The sequence below is a fragment of the Loxodonta africana genome, chromosome 3 (genome assembly GCF_030014295.1).
Source record: "Loxodonta africana isolate mLoxAfr1 chromosome 3, mLoxAfr1.hap2, whole genome shotgun sequence".
Lineage (NCBI taxonomy): Eukaryota > Metazoa > Chordata > Mammalia > Proboscidea > Elephantidae > Loxodonta > Loxodonta africana.
In genome coordinates this window covers 207,978,181-207,994,506 of record NC_087344.1, presented here as the reverse complement: position 1 = coordinate 207,994,506, position 16,326 = coordinate 207,978,181, and the positions used below count along the sequence as shown (strand labels likewise).

Sequence of the window (16,326 nt, the reverse complement as noted above, 5' to 3'; positions counted from 1 at the left end):
CTATAATTGTGCAGGTGTCTATCTCACTTTTCAATGCTGTTAAAGAGTTTGTTTTACGTATCTTGCAGCCCTGTCATTGGGTGTGTAAATATTTAATATGGCTATATCCTCCTGTTATATTGTCCCTTTAATCATTATATAGTGTCCTTCCTTATTCTTTATGATGGATTTAACTTTCAAGTCTATTTTGTCAGAAATTAATACTGCCACTCCTGTCTTTTTTGATTGTTGTTTGCTTGATATATATTTTTTTTCCATCCTTTGAGTTTTAGTTTGTTTGTGTCTCTAAGGCTAAGGTGTGTCTCTTGTAGATAATATATAGACAGATCATGTTTTTTTTATCCATTCTGCCACTCTCTCTTTATTGGTGCATTTAGTCCATTTACATTCAGCATAATTATGGACAGGTATGAATTTAACGCTGTCATTCTGATGTCTTTTTTTGTGTGTTGTTGACAGTTTCTTTTTCCCACTTAATTTTTTGTGCTGAGTAGTTTATATACTGTCTTTTCCTCTTATTCGTTGTTGCTGATTTTGTTTCTGCTGAGTCTCTATTTTTTTCTTGTATTTTATTGTGCTGTGTAGGATAGTTTGTCTCCTTTGGGGTTACCTTAATATTTACTCCTATTTTTCTACATTTAAACCTAACTTTTATTTCTTTATATCAACTTGTCTTCCTCTCTATATGAAAGATCTATGACTACATTTCTTAGTTCCTCTTTATTGTTTGAATGTTGTCTTCTTTTACAGAATAACATCACTGTTTCCCTGTTTTGAGTGGTTTTTTACCTTGATTTATTTTTGTGATTTTCCTGTCTGGGCTGACATCTGATTGCTCTGTCCAGCATTCTAGTCTTGGGTTGATATCTGATAGTACTGATTTTCTAACCAAAGAATTGCCTTTCATATTTCTTGTAGTTTTGGTTTGGCTTTTATGAATTCCCTAAACTTCTGTTTATCTGGAAATGTCCTAATTTCACCTTCATATTTGAGGGAGTTTTGCTGGATATATGATTCTTGGATGGCAGTTTTTTTCCTTCAATGCTTTACATAAGTCATCCCCTTGCCTTCTTGCCTGCATGGTTTCTGCTGAGTAGTCCTGACTCTCCTTTGTGGGTGACTTTTTGTTTATCCCCAGCTTCTCTTAAAATTCTCTCTTTAGCTTTGGTTTTGGCAAGTTTGATTATATGTCTTGTTGACTTTAACATCTACCTTATGTGGAGTTCGATAAGCATCTTGGATAGATATCTTCATCTTTCATGATATCAGGGAAGTTTTCTGTCAACAAATCCTCAACAATTCTCTATTTTCTGTTATCCTTCTCTGTTCTGGTACTCCAATCACTCATGGGTTATTTCTCTTGATAGAGTCTCAAATGATTGTGAAGTTTTCTTCATTTTTAAAAAATTCTTTTATCTGATTTTTCTTCAAATATATTGGTGCCAAGTGCTTTATCTTCAAGCTCACCAATTCTGCCTTCCACTTGCTCAATTTTGCTTCTCTTTCTATTGAGTTGTCTAATTCAGTAATTTTATTGTTAATCTTCTGAATTTCTGATTGCTGTCTCGTTATAGATTCTTCCAGCTTATTAAATTTTTCATTATGTTCTTGAATAACCTTTTTAATTTCTTCAACTGTTTAATCTGTGTGTTTCTTGGCTTGTTCCACATATTCCATGATCACCTTCCTGATGTCTTAAAGGGTTCTGTATATTAATCTTTTGTATTCTTCATCCGATAATTCCAGGAGAGCACTCTCATCTAGAAGATCTCTGGATTCTTTCGAGAGCTTGTTGAAGTGTTCAGTCTGTTTCTTTATGTGATTTCATATTGACCTGTTGTCTCTGAGACATCTAGAAGTTATTATATTAGTTTATTTAATGTTTGCTTACTGTATCCTAGCTTCTTGGTTTTTGTTTTGTTTTGATATGCCCAAATGGGTTGCTTGAATGAGCTAGCTTGATTATCTTTGCCTTTGAAGCTCTGATGTCCTGTCACCAGATGGCTAGAGGTATTATCAGGTATATCAGTCTAGGAGTCCATTCACTTTTCTTGTATGGATTCAGCTCAGTTGTCCAGGTAGCTGCTCATCAAGTGTGTGGTACAGGCTCTGTCCTACAGTCTTAGACCGGCAGCAATGATTGGTGTAGGTATCTGTATCTGGTTGCAGCAGGGGGTCAAGCTCTGAACAAGCCAAGGGGCTGAGATTCATCCCCCAAGTGTCTCTGAGGAAAGCACATCCCTGTTCCCTAGAGCGTACAGGTGGGTGGGTTCTGCAGATGGGCCGTGGGCACCCATATGCTTTGGGTCTTAAGGACTGGGAGGTACCAGTTATCCTTACACCCGTCGTGGGTGGCTGGGTGACCTAAGTGGAGCCACCAGTCCTTAGGCCCCAAATGTGGGTAGGTGAGGACTCTGTTTAATAGCTAAAGCAGTGTCAAATATTGAAGACGCACCTCTCTACCACACAGCTGAAACAGTTGCAGTCTGCCAACAAGGGCCTATTCTGAAATAGGCCCACAGGTCCATGCAGGGGGGAAAAGTACTCAAAGTCCAACAACTGTTTACACCTGGACAGGAGGTGCTTCTGTCCGGAGCTCCCCAGGTTAGTGGAGCTAGCACATTATCTTTTTCCCGAATTGCAAATTTATTCCTTCTCCAGGGCCACAAGAATGGTTCCTGGTGCTCAGTAGGGCCTATCTCAGGCCCAGGGAAATCACCAGCCTCTGAAGCTGGCTTGGGGCAGGGGAGCACAGTAAAATAAACATTAAGTACTTAGCTTTTGCCAAGTTCGCCATTATTCTCTGGTTCCACAGGTGTGAGTAGGTTGTGCAGCTGGCTGCTTCTCCCTGACGAAACAGTGGCTGAATACCAGCCCGCCGCAGCCACTCCTGGGAATGGTGCCTGAGGGATCCCAGCAATTCAGGTTCGGCAACTCCTCTCCACTTCTGAACTATCTCTCCCTGACCCTGCTGCTCAGTCGGTTTTCTATCTTTGCCTTAGATTTTCAGGGCTCCTAGCTTGCCATAAATATAATCGTTTCACTTGTTTTTTCAGGTCTTCATTGCAAGAGGGATTGCCAGAATTGTCTGGGTATTCTGCCACCTTGGCCCTGCCTCCTCTAGTCAAAATTTTTGTCATATAAACTTGCTGACTGTTTTGCATCCCCAAATTTAAGTTTTTTTTTTTTGGCTGCACTTTATTGTTCAAGGCTGTACTCTACAGTGAATAGTAACAAGGTCTTCAAGGACCTGGACCCTTTCTCTCTCAGGCTGACTTCTAACATGAGGCCAGGAAAAGCAGACAATATTTTAGTAACTGTTTGAGAGCCAGGATATGACCAGTAACACACGCATCCAATTGCACTATTACAGCAGCATTTTTTATAGCACTTATTCTCAAAGTTTAAGTTCCTTCTCTCTTAGCTTCATTTGAGAAATATAATTTAGACTCTTGATGAGTAACCTAATTTAATCAATATCTTACCTAAGAGCATTCTGTGTGCCAGTTTCAGTAAGATTAGTCCTTGATCAGCTACTTAATTTTTAAGCCCACCTCATCTCTCTTTATAAAAATTGTCCCACTCATATTTAATCCTAAAATGCCTAAATTATAAACTGATTTGATTTTCCTGATGAATTCAAATGAAAGCCTTGTTTTCATCAAACATTTTCACACATAACTGATTAAAGATGGTTCACTCAGAAAAAAAGATACCCAGTTAATATAAACAGATGAAACATTGTGATGATTATAAATAGCAACCAACTAGCTAATTAGTTGTCACTGAAATAAATTACTTTGACAGTTCAGTGGCATTACATTCATGACAATAACAAAATGACCAGGAGGAATATATGGAAGCTTTACAATTTGGACACCAATGCCTATAAAAATTACTAATTACTATAACCAAAAACTGTAGAAACAGACTGAGACCAGATGGAGAGAGGAGTTATATTTTTAGTAGGTATATGGGTTCACATAATACTATACTTTAATCTTTTTTTTTAATCTAACAATACTTCTAAAGCAATTACAATCTTAGTTTTTCAACTTTGCCCAAAACATACATGAATTTGCCCTGTTAATGTGTGCTAACCTTAACATTTAAAAGATTTAAATGGAAATATCAATATAAATTTTTGACACCTTAATGAGTAGAGTTTTCTTCCTTGGGTTTCTAGCACTGCCAGAAAATGTTTATAGCCAAAAATGGCAGTATTGTACTCATATATGCTCAAAGATCTCTTCCAGATGACATGGACAAAAACCCATTTATCTGAGCTCCTAGATGCTTAGAGAGGTGTCAGGGATTCTCCCTCTCCACTACCCCCTAGTCGCTAGTTTGCTTGTTTATTTGTCTGGTTTATTAAGGTATACAAGTATCTCCCGCTTTTCGAAAGTTTGCTTTACATCACTTTTATGAAAGACCTACATTAGTACCTGTTTACGCTAACCAAAAGAAATATGAAGAGGATATTCACTTTTATGAAAAAAGGTGAAAAGCAGTAACCGCATCCGGCGTTTGTTTTGCAGCAAGCTGTTAAAGCAGCAGCACGAATCCCGAACAGCTAGAGTGGCAACACCAAGCTCCTTCCCTGGGAACCACACTCAGCATCTCAGCATCAAGCCGTCACGGGTTTGACCATGTCTGTGCTTTATCTCGGTTTATTTCATGCATCCATGAGCAAGATGCATCCTAAGGTGTGAAAAAAGCCTAGGAGAGCTTGTGAAGGTTTTATGTGCTATTTGGTATGATATGGTAGGTTAATTTTTGGGTCTGGGAACAATCAAAAATTTTCCCATATAAATTAATGGTAATTGCTTCTTCCCTTTAATGACATTTTGGCCTACAAAAGGTTTCATAGGAATGCTTTACTTTCAGATAGTGGGGGGAACCTGTAGTTTATATAGAGTAAAATGTACCCTCTTAAAGTACATTTCCATGGGTTTTGACAAATAAGGCAGTTGTCAACCATCGCAATCGAGATACAGAATATTTCCACCCCCTCACAAAGTTCCCTCATGCCCCATTATATGCAATCTTCATCACTGGCAACCCTGATCTGTTTTCTGTCCCTTTTCTTAAACCCCTTCCTAAATCATCATTATGAAAAACAGCCCAGAGCGTGGCAGGCATGCAGAGGCAGTCCTGGACAAGTGGCAACACAGTGAGGCGCTAATGGGGTGTGTGAGACTGAAGCTACAGTTGCTATTCTAAACGATCTGCTTAAGTTATAGAAAAATGGCTTCCAATACATGCTGTCAGTGATCCCCAAAGGTCCTCGGCGTGCTACAGACACCGTTTAAGAATCTAGTTCCATTTTTTCCCCCTAAACCTTACCTAAACCCCATAAAGCATAAAATGAAAGTCCTTACATATGGTTAAAGAAGGCTGGGCACTCTCCCCAGACAGAGTTTCTGAATCCTGAACACTAGCTTGCCTGAGCTGCCCGCTCTTCTGTGTAATAGCTTCCCTCCACATCCTCAGGTAAAGGTCCGTAAAGGGTTGCCCCCAGTCACACTGAAAGGTAAGACAGGTAGTGAACTCTGTGTGTGTGCCCAAGTGGGTCAGTAAATAGAGGCCTGGAGCAGCTGTCTGCTCGGAGCGGGGGAAGACAGTCCTGGTGAGCTGCACACTCTGATCACCTTGTGGTGGCTACATGAATGGGTACGTGTGATGGGGGAGCGTGAACGGCTCATGGACCTTCTGTTCTTTCAAGCCAGTGTACACAATTGGAAATTTAAGGACTCAATATTCTAGGCAAGGGTGGGAAACGCAGGTCTACTTCTGAAAGTAAGAGGAGTCAACAAGTAGACAGAAAACAGTGAGTCCAAGGCCACTCCTGGAAGAAAGACTTAGCAGACAGCAAGCTCAAGTTCAGAAAAGTTATTGTTAAATCTGAAAATGAGACTAATAATAATGAACTCACGTCTAAAATTTTCAACAAAGTAAAAAATGACACATAGACTTATGAGAAAAATAAAGGCTTTGCTCACATGATACAAAATTCACCATAAAATCTTAAAAGAAACTCTTTAATGTTTAGCAGCCATATTTGAAGTAAATTAGCTTCTATAAAATGTTTTGCAGGAATATATTAGTATGGAGTGATTCTACACTTCTTTCCCTTGTTAAAAACTTCTGTGAGTCTAATTGAACACTGTCTGGAATAACAAGGGAGAGGAGAGCCTTTTTTTCTTAACCTCATTTTCCATAACAAATTCCAATATGTGAACTGCTTTTAACAGAAAATTCTATTTTTTCTGTAGTTTCCATTTTATTATTTTTAGTATTGCTACATTTAATGCTGTAAGTGCCTCTAAAAAGTACTAATAGTAAGTTAAAAGAATATAAATATAAAAATTTACATTTGTTACTAGAGCCAGTTATTACTGAAACGTGGATTATTTTCTATGAAGAAATGTATGAAAGCACCACTTTAGGCACCCGATGCATTCCTGTAGTTATTCCCGTGCCAACAGGAATCTTCTGAGGAATGTTTATTGCGTTCCTACCTGTCCCAGGTTCAGAAGACATAATAAGAAGCAAGACAGCTGCTGCCCGTGTTCTCAGAGTTTATGATCTAGAGGCCCTTCTTCCTTCGCATCTTTAAAACCCACTTGAGACGCTATCCAATATTACTAATACCTTCTGATTCACTTACTTTGCATCCACGCCACCACATTTGCCTTCGAAGTTGCTTGGATCTGTTGCTAAAAGCAGTTGCATTATCCGATAAGCTTTCTATATCACACAGAGGACGGAGAGAAGGATTAAACGACATAACAGGATTGGTTTATCTAGTCACACAAAGAAAATATTCATTTCTAATTCTACAAACTCATTCCTTTTTAAGCACGAAAACAACATCCTCCCTTTCTTCCACCCACAAATTCTGGCATTTTGTATTTAAAAAAAAATAACTGCTGTAAATCAGTTTATTTAATCCATTTTGACTATAAGATTAAGAGAAGTCTTTCCACGGCATCAATGCCTTTAAATAAACATAAATTCTGGTAAGGAAATGTCCTTTAAAATTTTAAATGCTTGGCACATCTAAAGAAAGATATTTACATGTGAAGGTTAGATTCCTAGATGATATCAAAGTGGACTGATTTTGAAGCAAAACAGTATATATTTTCCGTTAAATAAGTCTGTCAAGGATTAATGATCAGGTACTCAGCTGTCCACCATTCAAACAATGTTTGAGTGCCTACTATATGCCAGGAACTGTTATAGATACAAAGACCAATGCCTGTTGGTAAAGGACTATGAAGTTACCAAAGAAAACATAAAATAAAATATCAGATAAGTTTGAAATAAGTTTTGGAAAAAAGCGATTACACCTCTAATCCTTGCGCTCAAAAGAACTACAAAGCCGAACAACAACACGATAAAGCAAAAGAAAAATATAACCAAGGGTTGTTTTTTCTATTCTAACTTTCCAACAATGAATTTTTAAATTCTCTCTTCTCAACTGAACAATTTAAGAAATCATACAGTAAGAGGATGACAGGAAGTCGAGGGAGTTAAAATTAAACCATTAAAATCATAAACTTAAGAACCAAATGTCAGTTTCCTAAGCCATCATTCCTAGTCTTTGGCTAGACAAACGGGAGAAGAAATAAGCTACTAAAACACGTATTAACACCACCAAGAAACAGATAAAGTGTCTGTACCTGATTTGTCCTGTAGTTCATCTAGTCTCTCCCCTCTTTCAATTACCTTTGTGATATTTTCTTGCATGACATCAATAACTTCATCCACCTGATTCTGAACACTATTTGAAATAAAAAGATAAAGTACTTATTCTTCTTTTGAGAATATTTACAATTTTCAAAACTTTTATTAGCTATGATAGAAAATAGCAAGTTCTCAGAGAATTGTTCAACTATACAATTTTTAAGTTTAAGGCTTTCTAACAACGTTCTTCCGTTTCTGAGCATAAGTACACAGGCAATTAAAGACAACATATTTAACTTAGACGGTTTCTTTTTAGCCCTGTTTCTGACTAGTAATGTAACCCACAAATATACTACCAGAATGCCCATTAACAGCAGAATTTAGTTAGACAGCTTGATTCTGACAGTTTCATCTCCTTTTCAGTAGGCTGCTGAGGCGCCACACAGACACAGCTATGAATATTACATACATGTTGATGTTGCTGTGTACTGTCGAGTCAATCCCAACCCATAGACAGCCTGTAAGACCGAGTAGAACCGCTTTGTAGGGTTTCCTAGGCTGTGATCTTTACGGGAACAGGTCGCCAGGTCTTTTCTCCAGTGGAGCAGCTGGTGGGTTAGAACCGCTGACCTTTTGATTAGCAGCCAAGTGCTTAAGCACTGCACCATCAGGGCTCCTTATATTATATACACTAAGGGTAATAAAGAGTTTGCCCAAGTATGTTAGAAACACATGAAAACATTCGGTTTCCAAAATGGACACGTAAAGTGTGTTCTAGGAGACATTGAAGCCTGTGTGAATTCAGCCTGGATCAGAGTAACTGGGTAGAGTAAAGGAGGCGGTGGACAGTGGGAAAGCTCTTGGCTAAGGAATATATGTATGTAAGAGGAGTATTTCAAAAGCTAAGTGATCGATCAGGTGTGGATGGGAGAGCAAGGGAGAGAAAAGGGTAGAGGACTCCTAGATTAATAATCTGAGCAAATGAACGGTAGTGGACGATAGCCAAAACGAAACAGAAAATTAAGATCTCAAAGGAAAAGCAGGTTTGTGAAGGAGGAGTGGAGATTTGTATCACTGTCAGTTAAAGGAGGGTCACGTGGTAGAAGAAAGGACAGGAAAGAGAACAACATACCCAGGAAAAGATAAAGACATGCAGAAAGAAAAAGACGTTTTCAACTTTATTCCAAATCCTCCTAGAGTCTGACAGGAGCCCTGGTGGTGCAGTGGCTAAGCGCTCTGCTGCTAACGGAAAGGTCAATGGTTCAAACCCACCAGCTGCTCAGCATGAAAAAGATATGGCAGTCTGCTTCTGTAAAGATTACAGCCTAGAAAACCCTGCGGGGCAGTTCTGCTCCGTCATATACGGTCACTATGAGTCGGAATGGGCTCAACGGCAAGCGGTTTAGTTTGTTTTGGTTTTAGAGTCTGATAGCACTGTGTTCCTGAAATCTCCCTGTTCCGATATCAACAGGGAAGCTCCGTAGCTGAGAGGAGACAGCTTGACTTCTGTATGCGCACAGACCTGAGTCTGCAATCCAGCTTTACCACTTACAGTGTGCGCAACTTGGCAAGTCACTTTGCAAGCCTCTTTGAGCCTATTTTCTCACCTTTAAAATGAAGAGAATAATCTCATCTCAGTTGTGAGAATTAAAGGTGACAGTGTTTTTCGAGCACTTAACACAGCATCTACCACTTAGCACACGTCTGATAAATGCCAGCTCTCTTCCATTGAGAGAAAGTCACAGTCTGCAACATGCCACACTCACCCATATCTCATAGAGAAGTTTTCATACTTTACACCCTCATCTGCGGCCTTTGAAGGTACACACACTGTGAAGAATGTAACCAATGGCAACCTAAACTGCTGTGTAGACCTTCACCGAAAACACAATAAATATTAGCAAAATAATAATTAGTGGCCAGTCAAATTCAAACAAAGCAACAATGCTGCTGCTATATCGTATCTGCCCATGCAGACAAGAAATACCCTGCACTTGAATGTTGTAACGACAGATAATAACGTATCTTAACATAAGAAACTCACCAGTGCTAACAATCTGGGATACTAAGTTAACACCAGAGAACTGTCCTTGCGTAAGATGTAAATTGTGCTCCACCATCTTGGGCACAATGGTAAGTCAGGCCTTGGTTAGATGAGCATTGGTGTATGTCATGGATCGAACTGTGGTCTCCAAAAATGTGTGTCAACTTGGCCAGGTCATGATTCCCATAGTGTGTGGTTGTCCTCCATTTTGTAATCTGATACAATTACCCATGTGCTGTAAATCCTAACTTCTACGATGTTAATGAGGCAGGATTAGAGGCAGCTGTGCTAATGAGGCAGGACACAATTTACAGGATTAGGCTGTATCTTGAGTAAATCCCTTCTGAGACATAAAAGAGAGAAGGAGCAGAGAGGGGAGCTACCTCACACCATCAAGAAAAAAGAGCCAGGGGCAGAGTAAGTCCTTTGGACCCAGGTCCCTGCACTGAGAAACTCCTAGACCCAGGGGAGGGCTGATGACAGGGACCTTTCCCAAGAGCTGACAGAAAGCCTTCCCCCGGAGCTGGTGCCCTCAAATCGGACTTCTATCCTCCTAGAGTGTGAGAGAATAACTAAGACAATGAGGTTGTCTCAACAAAGTGTAATTTGTGTATTCTGATGTAACTTTCTTACCAAATCTGGTAGGCCCTCCGCTTTAGAGCAAGAACCATTATACTTAATATTCTAAAGTTCTGTAATCACCAAAGTTATTGTGGTAATTTAATATATACATATACATATCCATGTGTGTATGCCTGGCATACACACTTAGACATATAGTCTATAATACCCACTCTGTACAACTGGCAGTGGTTTTAGGGCTCAGCTAGAAAATCATACTCAAAAGACCCCGTAGGCCACACCCAGTACCAGGCTCACTCTGCAGGATACCAGACAGGAAACAAAGGACAAAAACAAGTGCGTCATCAGTGGAGTCCCCTTCTCTAGTAGAAGCCGAGGCGTAAGAGAACAAGACCCCGTGGGTGGGTACAAGAGTCGCTCTGGCTCAGTGTAAAGGAACAGCTCTGCCGTGGCATCCTGGCGCTTTCATAAAGAGCTGGCAGCAGAAGGCCAGAACCACAGCTAATCTGAGTCTTAGCAAAATGTTCCATGAGCCTCCTGGAACAGGAGAGGATAAGTGGCTTGTAAGGCCATTTCCCACTCACCCATCTCCCCTGGAAGGCTGTCAGAAGAAAGAGTCTTGTCACCTCCCAGGTTCTGATGAGGTATGAAGCTTTCTGCAGGCCGTATCTGCTGCCTACAGGCAACTCAGCTGCAATCTGGAATTGGTTCCTTAGCAACGGTGTATCCCACAACTCGAGTTGTAGTCATCCGCCCTTTTGTTTTGGTATTGCCATTTTTGGTGTGTGGGACAAGGACCTGGGGAGCTGGCAACTTCCAATCACTGTCTATGTAGGTAATAAACTGTCTGAATCTAAAAGTGGCTCACTGTATGTTTACCAGACAAAGCAGTCAGGCCTGGACTTGCCTTGTCCTGTGTGCCTGACACTTAGACTTGTCATTCTCCAGAGAAACTACTTCTCCTGTCACAGCCCCATAAGCAGAGCTTCCGGGGTCCTAGCAACAACGAGCATGCTCAAGTATACAAGTTATACCACACTCAGGGAAGGCTCAAAGTTATGGCTTCTCACCAGGTATCTGTAGCTCACTTATAGTCCAGGTGCAATTTATTAATGAGGGGTCACCCCCCAGAAGGAGGGAAGGCTCTAACTTGTCATACCAGAGACAAAAGCACCACTTTGCAAACCTGAGGATTTGCTTTCTATTTTCATTTATTCAGCAATAGATTGTAACTCCACATTTGTCATTTACACTGCTCCGAGAAATGTACTTATCCACATCTTATATAAGTCATTTTGAGGTCAGTTCCCCCTAGCTCTGACACTTGTTACTTGAGCCTCAATTTCTTACTGTAAAATGGGGATGCTGATGGATTATAATACTGAACTTTCATTGTTTATTTTGACGCTAATTCTTGCCCAGGTTTGGCCAGTGGGGGCCCATTCACATTGGTTTCTATGTCCTTTTCACACATCTCCAGCACACTTTGAGCATTTCTTTACTTTCTGATGTTCCAGGCTCACCCTGTACATTGTCTGCCACAGTTCTGAAATCAACCAGCTCTCAGCTTTTGAGCAGCAGTAAAATGTCCCACACATATCAGTGGAAGAACAATTTAAATCCTTATTAGTTAATTTGTATAATGGAACAGTGGAACTTCAACACTGCATAATATACTGCGAACTGTAAGACAGGTCTTGTGACTCCTGCCCCCATACCCACGCCTTCACGTAACTCTCTCCTCCTGAGCATGGGTGAAAGCTCTACCTTGCTTCTAGCCAACAAAAGGTGGCAAAGGTGATGGGATAGCACTCCTGTGATTATACTGTTATCTAACAAAAGTGAAGGGATTGTGCTAATGTAATTAAGGTCCCCAACCAGTTTAACAGGTGCCCTGGTAGCACAGTCGTTAAAGCGCTCCACTGCTAATGGAAAGGTCAGTGGTTCGAACCCACCAGTTGTTATGCGGGGGAAAGATGTGGTAATCTGCTCCTGCAAAGACTGACGGCCTTGGAAACCCTATGGGGCAGTTCTACCCTGTCCTATAGGGTTGCTTTGAGATGAAATTGACTAGACAGCAGTGGGTTGGGTTGGAATGAATTTAACTTTGAGTAATCAAAATAAAGACTCTTCTTGGTGGACCTGACCTGATCAGGTCAGCCCTTTAGAGAGGGCTTAGGCATTCCCTGAACACATTCTTCCTTTTGGCCTTGGAAAAGCAGCAGCGCAAGGTCTGCAGCTACAAGCAAATGAATTCTGCCAAGAGCCACATGAGCTTGATCCTGAGCCTCAGGCGAAACATCGCCCTGGCCGACATCTTGACTGCAGCCTTGCGAGACCCTGCGCGGAGGGCCCAACCAGGCCACACCTGAACTCCTGACCTATGGAAACTGTGCTATAATAAATGTGTGTGGTTTTAAGCTGCTGAGGTCTTGTAATTTGTTACGCAGCAATAGAAAACCAATACACCACATCTGGTACTTTAATCAATTTGTCGGTACCTTGGTTCTGCATCTTGAAATCTATTAGCTAGAATGAGGTTTAGGACGAGGACGTATTTCTTCACACCAACAGCTATCTAACTAAAGCCCAAATATCTGACCGATAACTAGATAACCTATTACAGTGCCAGCTATTTCCAGGATTAGGAAAGTGACCCTTGGCCCCTCAGTTTGCCTTCCATAGTCTTTACAGCTTGGTCAGTTGGTCCAGGGTCCTTCCCTCAACCTAATGTGTGATTCACTGCTTTATCCATTCTTTCTCCCTCCCTGCCAGGAGGCATAGCCTTCAAACACTAGATACATTCACTACAGCATCTAACACCAATAACACAGGGACACCTCGGAAAGCTGGAATTCGCCAGGACTGTTCTGTTCTTCTGAGTCCCACAAGTTTTCTGCCTTTGACAGGGTGCAGTGTACCACTTTTCTATCACTCTCCATTAGCGGAAAATTTTGAATTTTCCTTTTCTGACAGGTTTCGCCTTACAAAGGTTCCGGCTTTTGCAAGTTTTACTGTATATACAGCAAAGGCTTTAAACTGAAAATTAGCCATAAAACTTAGATCGATACATGGATTAGGATAAGTTACAGATATGAAAAGATTCTGGAAGTAGATAAAAAAGATATTACTCTTCAAACAATTAAATCTGTCATATTACTTTTATTATCACTCTAAAAATGGGAATCAGGCTATAGATTTAAAACTAAAACAGACCTTCAGATTACACTAATAAGTGGATCTGACATAAGGCAATCAAGTTAAAACAAAAAAACAAAAACCACCAACCAGAAATTGCATTTCCTTATAGCTTTGGGAAAATAAAAAGAATTGGGCTTTTTTATAATCCAGGAATTACATTTAGTTTACATCATGGGTCAGCAAATTTTTTTTCTGAAAAGGACCAGATAGTAGTTATTTTAGGTTTTGTTGGCCATAAGGGCTCTGTCACAACTACTCTGCCACTGTAGCTCAAAAGCAACAGTAGATAATATGTAAGCAAATGAGTGTGGCTGTGTGCCAATAAAACTTTATTTACAAAAACAGGTGGCAGCCAGATTTGGTTCATGCCAGCACCTGGTTACACAGAAATATGATGGTCATTTAAACAAATGAGTGTCTCAGGAACTTACTGCTTAATTTTATCATTTCTCGGTCCAAATCTTGGTCCAGATGGTCCCCTTCTAAAATGAAATACCAAGCAAATATTAGTAGTGATAGTACTTAAAAAAAAAAACAAAAAAACCCAGAAAACACACACACATACACAGACAACTAAGCTGAATTCTAAACATGATCAGTCATCTCTTTCAAGGATCCACCCGTTATTGGTAATGCTGGAGCTAAATGATGTGGAAGCCTCTCTTGACTTCATTGGTGTTTACTGCTGGCCATAGCTAACCCAACACTTCCAACTGTTACAACTTTCAGAGAAATCAAGGTTTATATAATCATTAATTATATATTATATACAGGTGGTTCTAATCAATAACTGCTGAAATATAACAACTGAAAGTATAATTCACCTTGACCTTAGGCTATGATACTATGCTGACTGGCAGGGACATGGGGAGAAAAAATTCACTCAAAACACTAAACATTTTTAAGTATGTTTCATTTATTACTCATCTTAAACTTACCAACATAAAGCAAAGGGAAAATACAAGAACGTATGAAAATATCAACATTTCTCAAATTATCATCTGTTTATTGTTCATTTTAATATTCTTGACGTGAAAACTTTCTGATATTTTAAGTAATTATCATTCTTGTGAAGATACAGAAGAAAGTATAAACCACAAGGCTAAAAATAAAATAGGTTCTTAAACTTCTAGGCATATAGCAATTTTTCAACGAAGTGAAGAAAACAACTACTGAGGAAGTAAACACATTTTTAGATGGAAAAGTCTGCCTACAGACAGTTAATTTAACATAATTTATAAACAGAATATATCATCTTTGCCTTAATTACTCTATATTCCTTAAATCTTTAAAGCTCTAACTAAACACTCACTGGACCAGCATTCGATTCAAAGTGAAAGTTAACATTGCAACTCATAAAATATCAATATTGGAACCAGAGGCTATCCCTTAAAACTAGGCAAGAACAAAAAAGAACTGGTCAACTGAAAACCAAACTCATTGCCATCGAGTCGATTCCGACTCATAGCGACCCTACAGGACAGAGTAGAACTGCCCCATAGGGTTTCCAAGGAGCACCTGGTGGAGTCAAACTGTCAACCTTTTGGTTAGCAGCCGTAGCACTTGACCACTACGCCACCTGGGTCTCCAAAGCAAGTAAACCAAAACCAAACCAAACCCAGTGCTGTCGAGTTGATTCGGACTCATAGCGACCCTAGAGAACAGAGTAGAACTTCCCCATAGAGTTTCTGAGGAGCGCCTGGCGGATTTAAACTGCCGACCCTTTGCTTAGCAGCCATAGCGCTTAACCACTATGCCATCAGGGTTTCCAAGCAAGTAAAAGCAGCCATTAAATGAGGAAACAATAAAAGTAAAATATATAATCTGAAAATTATCGGGTTAAAATTAACCCAAATATAAAACAAAAAAACCCAAACCCATTGCCGTCCAATAGATTCCAACTCATAGCGACCCTACAGGACAGGGTAGAACAGCCCCATAGAGTTTCCAAGGAGCTGCTGGTGGATTCGAACTGCTAACCACTTGGTTAGCAGCCACAGCACTTAACCTCTACGCCAGCAGGTATAGGTTTAAAAAAAAAAAAAGAAGCAGTTATGTTTGTCTTATCTATTAAGTAACATGAGGCTTTAAAATATTCATGGGGAAAAAAAAGCTGATTCTTTCAGAACTAAAAATTGATAAATTTCTAGTCAGACTGATCAGGAGAAAGAGAGAAAAGACACAAATTACTGTTAGAAATGTGAGAGGGAGATTACTACAGATAAATGTTACATGGTTACATAAAACTAACGAAGAGAAGCCAGGTGAAGGGCAAATGGGATCTCTGTATTATCTACGTATCTCTTCCATAAATGTAAAATTATTTTAAATTAAAAGTTAAAAAAAATTTCCACAAAGAATATTCTAGAACTAGATGGATTCAAGGTTAATTTCTACCAAACTTTTAAGGAAGAAATAATACCAATACTACACAAACTTTTCAAGAGAACTGAAAGAGAGAGAACATTTCCCAACTCATTCTATGGGGCCCAGCAGTAACTTAAGACAAACAAACGAAACAAAAAGATGTAACTTTTCTTAGTCACCCAGTGCTGCTGTAACAGAAATACCACAAGTGATGGCTTTAACAAACAGAAATTTGTTCTCTCACAGTTAAGAGGCTAGAAGTCCAAATTCAGGGCACCAGCTCCAGGGAAGTCTTTCTCTCTCTGTTAGCTCCGGGGCAAGGTTCTTGTCATCAATATTCCCCTGGTCTAGGAGCTTCTCAGCAGCAGGGACTCACTCCACTCCTAGCTTTTCTTGCATGGTTGTAATGAGGTCCCTCTCCTCTCTGCTTGCTTCTCTTCTAT

At 39.8% G+C, this 16,326-nt stretch overlaps 1 protein-coding gene across 1 annotated transcript in view; it reads right to left on the bottom strand.

Moving 5' to 3' along the window:
- Positions 1-294: 294 nt before the first annotated feature.
- VAMP4 (vesicle associated membrane protein 4) overlaps positions 295-16,326 on the bottom strand; it is a 42,436-nt gene continuing 26,404 nt past the window's right edge. The window contains exons 4-8 of the mRNA XM_064280016.1: positions 13,948-13,998; positions 9,456-9,563; positions 7,732-7,786; positions 6,671-6,750; positions 295-2,903 (exon numbers count right to left, since the gene is read on the bottom strand). Of these exons, the coding sequence (XP_064136086.1) occupies positions 2,696-2,903; positions 6,671-6,750; positions 7,732-7,786; positions 9,456-9,563; positions 13,948-13,998 (502 nt within the window). The 3' untranslated portion in view covers positions 295-2,695. The remainder of the gene's footprint in view (positions 2,904-6,670; positions 6,751-7,731; positions 7,787-9,455; positions 9,564-13,947; positions 13,999-16,326) is intronic.